Genomic DNA, 17,065 nt, shown 5'->3' with positions numbered 1-17,065 from the left:
AGTACTAGACAAGTCCTCTGCCACTGAGCAGCATCTCTAGCCAAGGGATTTTTGAAAACTGTTTTCTGGTTTAGAGAATCCTAGGACTTCCCTGTAGCCAGGCTTTTACTAGTTTATGGGTTCTTCTTCCACTTCCACCCTTTTTCCATCCTTTCAACCCTCTAACGCTAGATAAGAGAAAAAACGGATAGAAAGAAAACGGGGCTATGTCATCTTTAGAAATCCTTCCTGCTGAGTAGGGCCTCCAAGTTCCTTGGGGCTTGTTTGATCTCTGCCATCAAGGTATCTGATTTCTTCCTATTTTTCTGAACATGACTACTTAAACTGTGACCAACAGTGACTAACCAAGAACAGTCAACAACCCCCACCCCTTTTGTGGCCCTAGCGTTTATATGCCCTCTGAAAAGTCCCCAGAATTCCAAATGTCACACAGTCGCATTATCATCCCTGCTAGAGCACGAGACATGGTAGATAGTTAGCTGTTGTGGACAATATTTGAAGCAGCCCCATATCCCACACCTAGCATTAAAATGAAGACATATTCTTATAACATTTCTCTGTTTTTTTAAGATTTTCAGAATTCTTACTATATTTTCCTGTTTTACTTCATAACCTGATTCATAACTGTTAGAAATGTACCCTGATTTAAGGTGTGAGCAGTGAGGTGGCAGGCAGGTCCTTGTCTTTTGTGGTGCTATCCAGTTGTCTTTATACCTTTTAGATTTCACATTGTGGACCAGAGAACTTTTTTCTTTAAAAGCCAGGTAGTAACTCTTGTAGGCTGAGAGGCAGAATGAAGGATGCTACAGAGCTATAATGTTAAAAAACAAAGCCCAAAACAAACCCACTCTTAGTTATGCAACCTACATAACAAGCAGTGTGCTAGGTTTTGATCATAGAGAGTAAGTTGCTTATCTTTGACAGTATTTACTGAATGACGGAGTGAAACGGTCCCCTTTAGTATATCAATGTTCCTGATGCTCTTGGGCATGTTTTAAAATCATGCTGAGTCTGTATCTAGACTACATTAGATTGAATTGTTTTGGCTCTATAGACCATTTTTAAAACGTGGATAAAGTCACCTATATTTCTTTATATGAAGATTTATGTCATTAGTGCACATCAGTACTAATTTCAATACCAATACTGACTTCCTTTCAGAAGGATCTTTCTTGACCAGGAGTGTAGCTCAGTAGCAGAATATGTTGCTCTTTTCATTCCAGTCTTAAGGAGGGCTTGTGTGTGTGTGTGCAGGGTCAGGGGAGTCTTCCTGGTGGGATTGAATTTATGTGTTTACTTGTGGGGGTCAGAGGTCAACCCCAGTTCTTCCTGGGGAGCCATCTCCTTGTTTTCTGAGACCTGGGCATACAGTGCAGGGTAGGCAGATTGGCCAGCAGTCACTGTGTTCTACTACCCATCACACACTCTGACAACAGTGCCCCCCCCCCCCATGCCTTTCTCTTCATGTGCTTGCTAGCATCTTTGTGCAGCAAGTGCTTTACCACCGGACTGTCTCTGACATCAAGTCAGGCTTTACCACTGATGTTTTCATGCAGTGTTGAATTGCTCTTTGCTGTTATATATATTGTGAATTTTTGTATAGTCACCTGCTTTTTGCAAAATGTTTTTAATTGCTTTGGTGACTGAATATGGGCTGTAGAAACCCTAATATATTAGAGTTACATTTCAGCTGCATGATTTACAAGCAGAGTAAGCAGTTTGTATGTATATACCTCAACTGGAACATAGGAAAAGTAGAATATAACTAGCTCGTGGTAGTGTAAAGATTGAATGGATAATTATTAAACATTTAAAGAAAAATAACAAGTGTTCTTCAGGTGCTCTTAATATGACTATTAGTATTACCCCACTTGGTTCTCTGGATTTTCAGATAATTATGTATATCCTTGCAATTAGTGACTATTTTGTGTTATTTGTGGAAAATTTTCAGATATAAAAATTAATGAGAACATAACAATAAATGAACATAATTTAATTTTTAATAACAATTTGTAATAGCAAAAATCTGGCTGGTGCTTGAGTGAACGTTGGCGTCAGTGCAGTCTCCCTTAATGACGCTTTTGGAGGAAATGATGCAACTTTGAATTATCTCTCTACGCAGAATTCCTTAAGCCTCTATGATGTCTACAGAAACAATTACAGTTATTTTAAATATTAATCTTAGACTGTCGCTTTAAAAAGATTAAAAGTTTTTTTTTTAATTCCAAATTTTGGTGGCGCACACCTTTAATCCCAGCACTGGGGAGGCAGCTAGACTACACCTTGTCTGAAATAATTAATTAAACGAAAATTTTTCTGCTTATTCTATTCATAGAGCACAAATATAGTATCTCCATCTGCATAATTTTAAAAGTATCTTTATTAACCCTTTGCTGGTCAAATTACAAGCCGGTTCTTTTGAATGTCCTCTTTCTAGGCCTTTGATTTTTTTTTTTTTTTTAAAGCATGACCTGTAAGATATATGTGATTTCCAATAGAATGATGAATTTGCTATTATAATACCACATCTGTGGTATTGTAATAGCAGTGAGTAGAGTTTGCTGTGTACTTAATCCCATAAACCATTATGAACTCACACCTAGCCCTCAGAGCACATTAGCCTACAGCCTTTACAGATAGTAATACTTGTTTCCATGCCAGTAAGAATAGTTTGTCACAGTCGAGTATAAAGTAAGGATATCTCTTGTGACTGTCACTCTCATGATTAGTATTAACTACATACAGGAGTTAGAATATTTGAATCTCTGATTATTTCTTCCCCTCCCTCTCTCCTCTTGCCCCATTCCCTTCCCCTCTCTACCCTCCACTCTCACTTTTAGAACTTTCATTGAGTTTTATATTTAAATACATTATGTGAGAAGGCTCCCCTTTGATCACTGTCTCATACGTTAATTTACACTGCCGGCATTGTTCCCATTGTCTTCTGAATTCTCTGGGTTTCTAAACTCCATAGTACTTGGATTATGGAAATGATTTAGCTGGTAAAAGTGCCTGCTGCCAGTGGGCCTGAGCACCTGAGTTTGGACCCACAGAATAGAGAGAGCCGATCCCCCACAAATTGTTGCCAGACTTCCATTTGGGTGCTGTGGGGTATGTATAGCCACACATGTACACATATGTACATAAAATAAATAATAAAGATGAAATTGTAAACAACTTTATTAAGGATAAATGCATAACATGTATCATTGCCTGAAATACCTGGTTATTTTATTTTATTTTTTTAAGAATAATGCCCCATGATTTTGTTCTATTTATTTATTTATTTATTTATTTATTTATTTTTAAAGATTTATTATTTATTATGTGTAAGTACACTGTAGCTGTCTTCATATGCTCCAGAAGAGGGCGTCAGATCTCATTTCGGGTGGCTGTGGGCCACAATGTGGTTGCTGGGATCTGAACTCAGGACCTCTGGAAGAGCAGTCGGTGCTCATAACTGCTGAGCCATCTCTCCAGCCCCTGGTTATTATTTAATCCACTAGAATTTAAGCTTATTAGCGGCAAGGATTTTTGTCTATATAGTTAGACACATGCTTTTAGAATCTATAGTAGTTAGTAAATAATACATTGCTTTCATTGAAGAAAATGGGAATAGATACTGTTGAAAATTATTGGAAGATAGAATGTTAAAAATCTTTAAAATCATCTTATAAACTTTAATAGAGAATATGGTCTGGGTGTTTATGTCAGGGTTTTTTTGTTTTTGTTTTTTGTTTTTTTTTTGCTTGTTTGGTTTAAAAGACAGGGTCATTGTGTGCCTCAGACTAGCTTGGGACACACTATATAAGAATAACAAGATTAAAGAACAAGTAGTTTCTAGAATTTATTAGCAATCCTATCTTCAAACAGTATTTTAAAGTTAAAATGTAAAATGGAGAGAAAATGATAGGTCTATGAAGCATCCAGTTTCACTATCTAGAGAAAATTATAAAATATTTAATCATCAATTAGTATTAAGTATTTCTCAATCCAAAACAATACAAGAAGTACTAAGTCCCCAAATGCCCAGTTCTAAAACTTATAACACATCATGACTGTGATAAAAAATTTTTCAGTTATTCGAATTTTGGGTTGTTTCTGTTGAGAAGGACACTTGGATTTGGAGTATTGAATTACCGAAAGATGGTTAATCCGTAATAGCAAAGTTTTGTGTGTGTGTATGTGCATATGCATGTGTGTGGGGGGGGTTGGAAGTATGATATAAATTGGCAAACAGTATTTTGAGAGAAAATTTGAGTGACTGTGTGGAAGTGTCCTTGCCACAGACTTGATATGAGTGCATATGAGGAACCTTTTGATTGTAGAACCCAGTCCTGTGTCTTCCTATAAATGTATACTTTAGCACTAGCGGGGAAGGAACTCGATAGCATCATATATAGAAACTTCCACTGACATCCTTTTTTCTTTTTAGTAAGAACAATTTAATAATCTTAGTTGTCGTTGAGAAATTCATTATTTTACCGTTTTTAAACATGTAAGCGCTTACTTTACTGTCTCTGATTCAAAATTGTCAGCTTTTCTAACTTATTAACCATTTTATTTCTGTGTTTTCTGTCCCCCTCCCTTCCTCTTGCTTATTTTAGTGTAATACCTCTTCCTTGTTCTTTGGCTTCTGTTTATTAGATTTATTTGGTTTTATTTTTTTAAACCATTGCTTTTTAATTTAAATTTTTTCTTTTAGATTTTTATGCTTGTGTGTTTGTGCACAGATGTATGAGTATGCTTTTTTGGTCTCATTTTTTTGTGTAGATAAGATAGAGTCAAAAGCTGATAATTTTTTTTTTCTTGAAATAAGAGGAACTCTCACCATCCCTTTAAGTAAATTAGATCAGACTTAATTTTAATTTTTTTAATATTTGTTAGAGAAGTTTTATCTTAAAATTTTTAATTCCATCACCAAACTGTGTTCAGTGGTTTGTATGTTAAGTACTTTTAAGCTAGCGTTCTGAAGCCTCCATCATAGGAAACGGTGAAAGAAAACCATGAGTTTGAGGTCAGCCTGCATTGCAAGGTGGTGTCCTGACTCATAAACAACAGCCAAGGTTGTAGTCTGATGTGCTGTTGGGAAAGGGGAAAAATAACCGGGGCCACATTCTTTTCGCTGCTGCTTTAAGTTTTCATTGTGTTGTTTGACTGCACAATATAGTCCTTGAGAGATGTAGACACTGCATAGTATAATTTTAAACTGGGAACATGATAGTCTGCGTGATAGTTTCATCATTCTGTAGGTAATGTAACACTATCTTTTCCCACCTTTTACTGTTTTGGAGATGGTAAAGCGGGGGTGTCTTCTTACACTGCATTCTCCACTGTAATGGCTTTCTTGGTCTTAAGTAAGATTTTATGTTCTTCGGAGAAACTGGTTTTTCTGATTAACTTTTACCATTTCAATACGTAACTTTCTTGAGGTCTTTTAATAGTTGATATTTTGCCAGGATTCGTTTCTAATTTTCATTAAGCTGTTGTGTTCGTGAGAAGCACTGTTTAATGACTTCTGTAGTATCGGTGCAGAAGGTGGGATTTACTGTCATGCAGTGTGGTTGAGTGTTCGCCCCACAGCGTCCTCTGCTTTATACTGTGTCTCACAGGTCCCCAGGGCTCACGCTCAGCATACACGCCATTTACTTATTTATTTCTAGCCTTTGTGAGAAAGTACACTAAGGTGTCTGTTCCTTGGCATTAAGTATTCAGTAAGTATACATTATAAGATGTCCATGTGAAGATTTTTATTCATAGTAAGTTATGTGTTTATATTGGCCAATGTCTTACATGTGAAACCTCTGAAAGTGCCTCTTTGTTTTATAGCTAGTCATGGCAACATTCACGATTCTTAACCATTGTACATAGACCTTCTGTCACTAGCTACAGGGTTATTAAAAATGTACGTCATTCATTAACATGTGGATAAAATATTTATAGTTAATATGGTAACAGTAGTGCCTATTGCCTAAACAGAAGAATTTGGTCATGTTTTAACCTATTTGACTGATTAAAGGTTATGTAGTTTAAGTGCTAATATAATTGTCTAGGATACACACCCTGGATGTAAGAAGGAATTTTTGTTTGACATTAAAGAAGACCCTTTGGGATCTTCTCCCCAACATTCTTTTATTTCCCGTTTTCATATCCTCCTCTCCCTCCGCGTCAACTGTTATCTCGCAGCACTGTTTCTTACCGTGCGCTTTGATTATGGAATTAACATGACAATTAGCTGTGTACTGTTGGCCTTCATCAAGTGTTACCCCTACAGAAATTGACTAATCAATCAATCAATCCCTTCATCTCTGGGCAGAGGGGTCATTTCCAGTGATGCTGCACTTCTGCTATAGCACTTGCAGTGTAATTACATAATGTTGCCTCTTTCCCCACTAGATTATAAACCTCTTGATATCATGGCCCATGTTTTGCTTTAAAAAAAAAAAATGTTTGGATGGTTGTATAAGATGGAATAATGAGGAACTGCTTATATGTCCTCATGTATTCAGCTTAAATATCTGTTTATAAATGGCACGCCTGCATCTCTGTCTATAAAGAAATACAAAAAGAAACAGCTTTTTTTTTTTTTTTTTGGTGAATGTACCACAGCATTGAAGAATTTATATTCTACCAGGCGAGTAAGTTCTTGTAGCTTGAAGGCATCGTACAGCAAGTACTGACTGAGAAACTCTGTGCATCAGATGACACATCTGGGGGTTATTTGTATTTTTACTTCTTTATTTTGCTCTGCTGATGGTTTTTCTCAACTTACATAGCTGTATGAATATAAAAATCAACAAGTATTTTTACATTATTTTACAACAGGTTGAACTTAGAATTTGTTTAAATGTGTAGACTAACATCAGTGTCACACATAAATTAAGCTAACAAGGAGTTTAGCTTTGTAATTTTTTTTTTTTAGTAGCGTCATTTTTCTTTTATAAGTGAAGTAATAGTGTTGTTATACTTTAGTGTAACTTAAAAACCCTCATAGTATTAAGTATTTCTATTTGAACAATTTGGTTTCCTCTGGTTGTGGTAGTCTTTGTAAGAAATGTTTATGTTTGACAAACAAGGACTTGGGTTGGGTCTTACATTTATGGTATGAAGTATAGACTTGTAAGATGTTCTATAATATTCTGTCTTCCTTTATGCTCTAATATCATTAATTTGTTTCTAGATGCTGGCATCGCCATCTACGTCAGGTCAGCTGTCTCAATTTGGGGCAAGTTTATACGGGCAACAAAGTAAGAATTTTGTACTTATTCTGGGATACTTTATATTTAAGGAAAAGAGGAGGATTAATTTCTACCTTTGTGGGTTTACAGAAGGTCTTAACAGAAGATAGTTAATTTTCAAAATTATATTTTACTTGTATAGAAAACCTCATTATGTAAGGACTTACTAATTCTCAATTTGTTATTTCTTGATTATAGCATATGTTACAATTTATTTTGACATTATGTATACCTGTACATTCTTTCACAGTTCCTCAGAAATTTGCTAAACAATTAAAAGTAGCCATTCTTGTGCTTTTAATAAGAGGAAGTCAAAGATTTTTTTTCCTTTTGTTGGTTTCATATATTGTTTAGAACTTCACCTGTTTATTACTGTAAGCCCATAGTTTGGCAGCAGTTTGTGAAATAGCTTTTATGTGGTAGAAATATATTTATTTATTTTGCTTTGGTTTGTTCTGATTATAACACCTAAATTTTTACTCATAGTTCAATTTTTTTCTTTACGTAAGATTTTGTTTTATAAAGTATTATACTTTTAAAGCGCTTAGCACAGTGCCTGGCGCATAGTAAGCGCTCAATAAATGTTAGCTCTACGTCATCACATAAAATTTTATAAAATTAAATTATAAACTTTTTTATTTTTTTCAAATTAAGTTACCAAAATGTTACATATTAATAAGATTTTATCATCTTTTTTAGTGTAAAACAATCTGCTTAGTTCTCATTACTGTTGTTAATGGCGGCTGGGATAAAGTGTTCTAATTTACCATCAAATAGTAGAGGATAGTATCTAATCACTTTATCAGTTTCAAGTAAAAATCAGTTTAGTTTGGAACTTGCCCTGTGTGAAGAGAACCAGGTTTTTGTAAGTGCCAGACTAGTGTGTCCTACCACTCTACCCTGTGCACTGACCTCAGGGTTTGGGCAGTGGGTGGGGAATCCTTATTTTGTATAGGAAAGTGTTGTTTTCCTCTTTATTTTCCCCTTGTCTCTTTTATGGTTTTCATCTTTGCTACAAGATAGTTTTCTAATGCAGAATTGGTAAATATTAATTTCATATTTAAACAAGAACATCTTTTAAAGGGTTTTTGTTAAAAGTTGAGTTCCTTATTTATCTACAAATGTTTTTTTCTACCTGCTTAGGCAACATTAAAGCCTTCTATTATTAAGTTCTTCTTATCTTCTGTATGGTGTGACTTTTACCCCTTTGGGAAGCCTTCTTATACAAATCCTTAGCTGTTTAAAGCTCTCTTCTATTTCAGTACAGCATCTGCATTAGCCTGTTTTCTTTTTAAAGTCCACAGTTTATCATAGTAGAACGAAGATCTAAAATGGATAAAACATACATTTGAAAAAGTGGGGTTGTTTTGTAACAGTGATTGTAACCGCTGTCTAGACCTTGAAGTTTTTAAGCTGCAGATATGATATGCTTTGGGGGATGGATCTGTCTGGAGGATAGTGACGGCCTTGGCATGGCGGACGTGGACTGACGGCTAACTGTAGTTTGCTTTGTTTGATGTGGGAATGCATACAAAAATTGATGAGTGAGCAAATTATTTTTCTTAGAAAAAATATCTTAAAGATACTAACTAGTTTTAAAAGAAGCCATTTATACCAAACATTTTTGTTGTTGAGACTTGGGAGTTTCACGTGTATGTTAAAATGTGAGGGGCTAACTTTAGTGAGTGATAGAAAGACTTAACAAAGGACTGGATTGGAGATACTATTCTTATGGCAATTGATTATAACTCGACAGAAGATTAGTAGAACTTAAAAGTACTTTTTCACCTCAGTTTACTGATGGTAACTCTGTATTTATGTTTTACAAATTCGTTAGTGATTTACGCTATTCAAATGTATGCTCTATCTGGATTTTTATTATCGTTTTTTGTTTGTCTTTGTGGGTTTTTTTTTTTTTTTTTTTTTTTTGCAACATAGTCTTATTACACACATTCTAGCCAATCAATAGTATAACAAGTAATGAAGTTCCTGTTTTTCTCAGTGCTGACTTGTAATGGGCGGAGACAATAAACTGTGCCTTCAGTGTGCTAGGATTAGTGTGGCTTGTTTTTAAATTTGGGTGCTGTATATTGAGCCCAGCCAGGCCTTGCACATGCTAGGCAAAGCACTTTAACACTTACCTGTATACCCCCAACTTTTTGCTTATTCTTGATTTTTTTTTTTTTTTTAAGTTAAGAATAAAGGAAGTAAAGAAAGAAAGATATCCTTCCCAGAACTACGACTTTGTGAAATTAAACAGCACGGGGGCGTCCTGGAATGGATATAGGAGTACTTGAACCTACATTTTGCCAGATTGGGGTAGAAGTGATTATGCAGTCAGTGTACGAGGTATCCAGAAAATACTGAATTAGAGAATTGTATGATTTCAGGCCCCTAGAGTAATATAATTGTATCACAATTGTAAACATGAGATCCACAGAAACCCAAGGGTTTGTGTGGATACTGCTCAGCAGTTGATAACAGCCAGGAGGCATACTGTATTCAAGTTGCATGATGTTTTCTAAGTGTGCTAGTAAGATTTGAGTCAGTCTTACAGCCTTACATATTCCTGGGCCCTAAAATTACTGGATTGAAATAGATAAATTTCCAGGAATCCATTTCTCCTAGATCTTCATTGCATTGAAATGAAGTAGCTGTATAGTTGGAATAGTCTTTTCTTACTCGGCTAAGTATTTACAATCTTGGAAGTGGGATAAGGAAAAGTTTATCTAGTGTCTCCTAGTGTGTGTCTTATATGTAGGCAGTTAGTTAACCAGCTGTCTCGATGAACCATAGACATTTGTGTCTGGATTCTCAAAGGCCCCAGGCTACTTGGAAACAGAAATAAGTCTTCCTAGGATTTAGAGTCCTGACTCGTGTGTGGTGGTATAGTACCTAGTTCTAACTGATAGACATCTGAGATTGCAATTGACTTTGTAGAGCAAGAGAGCATAACTGACACGATTTAAAAGTGAAGATCCTGACGTTGGGATGCCCAGGCAAAGTAACTTCTAGTTGCTTTAGGAATTGAGTCTGGCGTGCTTGTTGTATGCACTGGAGAGATGTATGTGGATAGGACCATTCTCCTTGATGCTGTGAGCTTACTATCTAGTAAACACACTGCTGTTTTTTATTGTGTGTCTTGATTGTCTTTGTGCCATTAGGACTTTGTTTATGAGAAGCACTTAGTAGATATTTGCTGTTATATAATGAAGAAGATAAGTTTCTCGAACATACTGTTGGTATATGCCCTTAGATAGTTTAATGATGAAACAATTTAGGGAATGAGGAACTTTCTGGTTATCAATTAGTTTCAGCTATTAGTAAAGTATAATCTTTCCTTTCATGTGGATTAGAGATCAAAGAGATCATTAAGCTTTCCTGTATAAACTTTCTGTGGAAACTCAGTTAATTAAACTGCCTCATTTTTCTTTGACATTAAGATCATTTGTTGGGTCCTTCAACTGTCATGTGCACATTAAAAATGAGGGGGAAGCTGGTATTCCAGTATTTACTGTGTGTTAATCTTCACAACTCCATGAAATGTTAAGGAACTTGTAAGGTCTTGTAGATGGCAAGTGATGGAGCCAGGATTAAGTTCCTTTGTAAGAGTAGTGCTCTGAATCTAACACAGTGTGTGAAACCCAAGAGCTGAAGTCATGATCCTAGTGATAGTGTTGCCTCTGCAGATCCCAAGAAGCTACTGAAGGTGTTGTGACATTTATGCACTCATCATGTATTATTGATGAGGGCTGCCCTGAATAACGTTCTGTACCAAGACCCAATCAATAGTATAACAAGTAATGAAGTTCCTGTTTTTCTCAGTGCTGACTTGTAATGGGCGGAGACAATAAACACAACCGAGGAAACCCTGCAGTTCTTGTAACAAGTAGGACAAAGCCTCCCAGTCAGGCTCATGAGATGTGTGAGGAGGTCAGGGTTACGTGAATCAGCAAAAAGCCTCTCTGTCTTAGGAATTAAGAGTTAGTGTGGAACGTGAGTACTGAGAATAGAATGATAGTTCCCGGAATGAGTGGTCGTGACTGAGCCTTTTGAGTATAGGAAAGCTAGGGCGCTCTAGTAAGTCACTTCCTGACAAAGGAGCAGTCAACAAGTCCATGTAATGAACGAGAGGACATCAGTGAATTATCCAAGGGATATCTCAGATCATAGGAAGCCTTGTAAACATCTGCTAAAGAATTCAGACTGGGCTGGAGAGATGGCTCAGAGATTAAGATCACTTGGCTGCTCTTTCAGAGCCCTCCAGGATCTGTTCCCTGCACCCACATGGCAGATTACAACCATCAGTGACTGAGGGGCCAGAGGATATAACATTGTCTCTGGCTTCCTCAAGAACTTCTATTTACACGCGTCATAAACAGACATGAACAGGCAAAACATCTTAACACATGAAAAAATAAAGGAAGAATCCGGCCCATGTTCTGGCCCTATGTAAGGTGCCAGCCTGATGACCCAAGCTCCACCTTAGAGCTCACGCACAGAGCAGTCCTACCGTTGTCCTGTGACCTCTGCATACACACAAAGGAAATGCATAAATGTAAAAGAAAAGAGTAATTTGAATACGTTCTGATTGCTGTTGTACATGAATAGCAAAGGTTTTTGATGCCACTTCCTCTTTAACCATCACTTTGCTTTGTAGAAAGCGGGCTGAATGGGGAAGGAGTGAGAGTCAAGCAGGAGCAGGGAATTGGGCTAGAGACCGAGAAGCAGTTGGATTTGGGTAGTTTGGAAATACAGTTTACACAGCTTGTTATATAGCGTTTGGAAAGAAAATTGCCATATTTACAAGATTGGAGATTTATGTGACTGGGTACTAATTAATAATCTATACTGGACATTTAGGTTGGGGGAGCGAACAAAGTTTGCTTACGGAAACGTGTGGCACTGCGTGCACCATGAAAATTGGTCCTGCAGAGCTTCTTTTGTCTGCTATTGTCTGGTTCACAATAGCTTTTTGTTCTAGGTTTGAGTTTTGAAAGCAGTTTGCTTTATCCATTTTCCCATCTGATACATCCTTAATTTGCGGAAGGCATGTTCTCCTGTAGGTCTGTAATCAGTCTTCTTCCATTTCTCTTCCCCTTGTTTCCTAGGCTCATCTACCCTGTCATCTGCCTGCATTCTCATACAGCTTGGCAGACTCGCCTGTCATGCCATCTCTAGCCACTTGACTTTGAAACATTACCTCCACCATTTATGGCCCGACTTAGATCATGGTCATTATTGCATTGATATAGTCTCCAGGAGACTGTTTCTAGTCCCAAGCCTGCGAAGTATTGTGCATGCCCCCAACAGGGTCTTCCTTAGCCCTTAGCTCTATGATGTACTCTATAATCTTGATCCCTGTTGTTCCAGGGAAGGGAAGGCATTCTTAGTCAGAGAATGCTCAGTAGTGAAGGTCCAGGGACAAATTTGAGAAGAGAGGGGAATAAAGGAGGATTATTAATCATACATAGAGTATCTGAGCAATGAAATGTTAGTTAAGGCTAGAACTTTCTTCTTTGGGAGCCTGACAGAGTTGTAAAGACTTAAGTTGTGGCTCTACTTAATAATATCCCCAAACCCTGGCTGTACCTTAAAAAACACTTAATGGATGGTTTAGGGGCAGTAGTTCCTAAATGGGTTGGATGACCCTCTCACAGGAGTCACATATCAGATATGCTGCTTATCAGGTATCTATATCATGACTCATAACAGCAGCAAAATTATGATTATGAAGTAGAAACAAAAATAATTTTATGGTTGGGGATCTGAAGAACTGTGTTAAAGGGTTGCAGCTCCAAGAAGGCTGAGAATCAGTGGCTTAGGGTAAAGCTTCTACTACTATGAGTTCCCCAAACTCAGAGTAAGTTACAGGTTGTAAAGAAGCAAAAGTTAGCAACTTACTCTAAAAAAGTGGCAAGTAATGTCAATTGTGAAAGTACTTTGAAGTCGGAACAAAAACTGGATTGATGGCTTCCTGCTTTGTTGTGTATGATCTGGTTTTCAAAAGACTTGTTTAGTTTTTTTATGTGTATGTTTATGTGGCTGTAAGTGGATGTGCTCTCACATGTGTGTAACTTGCAGAGCCAGAGGGTGTCACATCTATTGGAGTTGGAGTTAGAGGTTGTTGTAAGCTCCTGATTGTGTGTGCATGCTGAGAACCAAAATTAGGTCGTCCTCTCTGAGAGCTGTACTAACCCCAACATGTCTCTCCAGTTCTGCCGCTGTCATGTTAAAGAGGTTAATGGCTTATTTGACTTCTTAGTTTATAATATGGTGGATCTCAGAAATTTTTTATTTTGTTCTAAATTCTTTTGGATTTTGTGATGGAAATACCAGAATGAAATAGTTTTACCGGGAACCTTACTTCATGCAGGGAAGGTTGTAGGTAAAGTGATGGAGCTCAAGCCCTGCCTCAGCCTGTGTCTTTGCTTAGTTCGGGCATGCCAGGGAGTTTCTACAGAAGTCTACCTCCTTGGTATAATGGAAAGGAAGGCCTCACACAGGTGCCAGGTTTCAGGACTTGGTGCTGTAACTGAACTTTCTCATTAGGTTATTAATACTGTTTGGCTGTAGAAAGGACGTCTTCAGATGGTACAACTTGCTATAAGTATTAAGACCCTGGGGTGAAGCTGATCTCTTAACAAAAAGTCATGGTGTGTTTATAGTTTTCATCAGTTACGAAAACAGTGTATGTGCATTCTTGTATTAGGGCACATTGGAAGACAGTTTGCAAACGGCAGTTTTCTTTGTACCACTTAGATTCTAAGGATAGAATTTGGGTCAGGGGGTCAGGCCTGGGGACACCTTTACCTACTGGGCCTGTCACCAACCCTGTGGAATGCTTAAATCAATTTTTTTTTTTTAGGATTTCTGAAAAGAGGATCCATGAAGAATTTAATTCATTACTCAGCATCATGTCAAAAAGAGATAGGAATCTATTTAGAATACGTACATTAGTCTTCCTGAAAGAAGTTGATTCAGAACTATAACCTTTTAAATCATATTTGTATCTTCATTCCTTATGTGTAAAAATTTGGGTAAAAGAATAAATGTCTTCCTTATAAAATTTGTTTAGGGAAAAAAGGGCAGAGATAATTTTGGATAGGCAGTCCTTGGGTGTCATTGTGTCCCCCAGACACTCACAAACACGGACTTGTCCTCTTACCTTTTGTCGTTCACTTATGCCACCAACAGTCGCTAAGGGTTTTCTGTTTGTAGTGTGTATGCTCTGTTCTTGTCCTGAGATTTTAGAGATGATTTTCTGTTATTATTTATAATTAGAAGATTAAATCCCCCCAACCTGTCCAGTTAGTCATAGTTTGACTGAGTGTAATAACTTAGTACATTTTGTCTTCTAAAAATAACTCTGTGTACTTTCATTCAATGTTTCTCTGTTTTAAAGAGCTTCAATTTTTAAGTAAAATTTCAGCTAACCCTATTAAATATTTAAGAATTGGTGGTACAATTTGTAACATGTATTTTCTTTTCATCTTTCATGAATATTTCAATAAAATGAATAAAATTTATTAAATATATTCTGTTTAACCAAGATGAACTTGGAGGCTAAAATTCAAACATATTGTCCTCTTCCACCACATAGCAATATAAATTAATTAGAATTGTCCAGTCTTCAATTGAATAAAACACATTACCCATTGTTGTTTTCTTGGCCAGAATATTTACTAGTATTCAGATTATGTACAATATTTAAAGTAGTTCAAAAATTAGACACTTTTCTTACACAGTCAGAAAAATACACATAGGGGAAGTTTTTGTTTCTGTTTTGTTTGTTTGTTTGTTTGTTTGTTTGGTTTGGTTTTTCGAGACAGGGTTTCTCTGTATAGCTCTGGTTGTCCTGGAACTCACTCTGTAGCCCAGGCTGGCCTCGAACTCAGAGATTCGCCTGCCTCTGCCTCCCAAGTGCTGGGATTAAAGGCGTGTGCCACCACTGTCCCGCCATATGGGAAGTTACTGTAGACAAAACTCAGTCTTTTTTGAGGGCCTACTAATTTCTTTAAAAGGGCAAAAAGAGTGAAATTTGAAGTTATAACTTAGAGCGAGTGATGAAAATAAGAAGAATGAAAAGGAAGGAAAGGGTGAAGCTGAAGGGAGACAGACAGACAGACAGGCAGGCAGACAGGAAAGAGAGGATGGTGGGAGAGGAGAGAGCGAGACAGCCAACAGTACAGACAAAAGGAGGCTGGAGGCAGGTGGAGGAAAGGTCTTACTAGGCACTCACGATGGTGGTTCCTTCTGTGTTGTTCTGCCCTCTTATTAACTGCCCTCGAGAACACAGGGGTTAAGAGATCCAAATTCTAGCCCTAGTTCTTTGTGTTGCCTTGGAGAAGTCAGTTAACTTATCTGGGGATCAGATTTCTTATCTGTAAAATGTAGACAGAGTAGGGGATCTTTAACATCTGAAAGTGTGTGACTTTGGCTATGAGTGACTGGCAAACACACCTGCCTGCTGGAAGTTTTCATCTAGAACGACTTTAAGACACTGTGTAGAGGTAGAGATTAAGCAGCTGAGCTTAGGAGCCTTTTCAGTTTTACTGCTACTTGTCCTAGCAGCTTGTATGATATTTGCCACATCCTGGGCAACTAGGAAATGTGTGTTAGGAAAATTACCATTTTGATGGGTTTATGATGGGAGGCACCCACAGTCCTTCTAGGAAAACTGTGTGATTGAAGAAGGGGCATAGGCTGGTTTTTAAACTCTTTTCTTCTTTATTTTTGTCCCAGATTTAGATAAAATGACAGTAGGCAGTAGCACTCCTAAAGTCACAAACAGTGGTGTATAGACACAAATAGTGACAAGACCATATGTACGCTATAGGCCAGTCCCTTCCAGGTACCTTAAACTGTGAGGTTGACAGCCCTCAGCTCTCAGTGCAGTCTCTCAGCTCCTTGTGATGCCAAAAGACAAATTTTGCAGATGTTTGGCCAAAGTACAGAATATACAGTACTCTATGTGAAAGGCATAGACCGAGAGAAAGTGCAGTGTATGCAGTATTGTATTGCTGTGACGGGAGAGACTCAGGTTCTTCAGGTCTTTGAAATGCTCAGACCTCAAACTGCGATAGAAGGAAAAACGTCTTAAGTCCCTAGCACCACAGTCATTAAGATTTCTGATGAGTTACGTCCTTTTTCTTTAATTCAACTTCTAAAATACATTTAATGACCAGTGTATCAAATAGTTAGCACACTGAAAACAAAGCACTAAAACCTGTGGCTCAGAAAGATGGAGGGAAGGAGGCATTCACAGATGGATAGGATGGCAACTGAAACAATGCTGTAGACCTACCTGTGAGAGAAGAAGGAGGATAAACATGGATAGAATATTAACTCTCCATTCTGAACTTCAAAATAACTCACATTTCACACCATCTGAAAATAGTGAGCATGTCAAACATTTAAAAAATTAAGTTTGTCCAATTTGATTAATATTTTTGAATTTTATACCTGAATGGCAAAACACAATAGTCTTAAAAAGTATACCTATAGAACATGTCTATTCCTGTATCTGGCCCCAGATGTGCTTGAAAAATATAGGATCATTATACTTTGAAATATTTTTAAATCATACAATTTTTAAAAAATATTATACCTATATCAGATTAGGGTTTTCTTTTTAACAATTGCTAAATATTTTATGTGGGTTTGTAAAAATTGTAGTGTTACAAAATATGTATTAATAATAAATTTCTCTAAAATGCGTTTACAAAGGATAATATATGAAAGATACTATGACAAAATGGGAATGATTGTCTTTTCTATGTACATTAATTGTAAGTTAAAACACACAATATTGCAGAATTTCTTAA

At 36.9% G+C, this 17,065-nt stretch overlaps 1 protein-coding gene and 1 long non-coding RNA gene across 34 annotated transcripts in view; one reads left to right on the top strand and one right to left on the bottom strand.

Annotated features, from left to right (window-relative positions):
• The window catches only part of Cnot2 (CCR4-NOT transcription complex, subunit 2), a 96,741-nt gene that overhangs the window by 57,337 nt on the left and 22,339 nt on the right, over positions 1–17,065 (top strand). For 26 of the 32 annotated variants that reach the window (NM_001359247.1, NM_001359251.1, NM_001359249.1 and 23 more), the window contains one exon: positions 7,181–7,247. The exons of 5 other annotated variants lie outside the window; for them this stretch is intronic. In NM_001359247.1, the coding sequence (NP_001346176.1) occupies positions 7,181–7,247 (67 nt within the window). Of the gene's footprint in view, positions 1–7,180; positions 7,248–14,106; positions 14,774–17,065 lie in introns of those variants that run through there. One more of the 32 variants, NM_001037848.3, reaches the window with a different exon arrangement.
• Positions 1,983–15,605, bottom strand: Gm31593. 2 transcript variants are annotated; one of them, XR_380815.4, is made up of 3 exons: positions 15,470–15,605; positions 14,407–14,480; positions 1,983–2,145 (listed from the first exon to the last, which is right to left on the bottom strand). It is a non-coding gene; the product is annotated as a predicted gene, 31593 (long non-coding RNA). The 2 variants fall into 2 exon arrangements; XR_003948945.1 differs by lacking the exon at positions 1,983–2,145 and having other exon boundaries at positions 9,144–14,480.

The sequence above is a fragment of the Mus musculus genome, chromosome 10 (assembly GCF_000001635.26).
Source record: "Mus musculus strain C57BL/6J chromosome 10, GRCm38.p6 C57BL/6J".
NCBI classification, from domain to species: Eukaryota; Metazoa; Chordata; class Mammalia; order Rodentia; family Muridae; genus Mus; species Mus musculus.
This window is presented reverse-complemented; position numbering and strand designations above follow the sequence as displayed.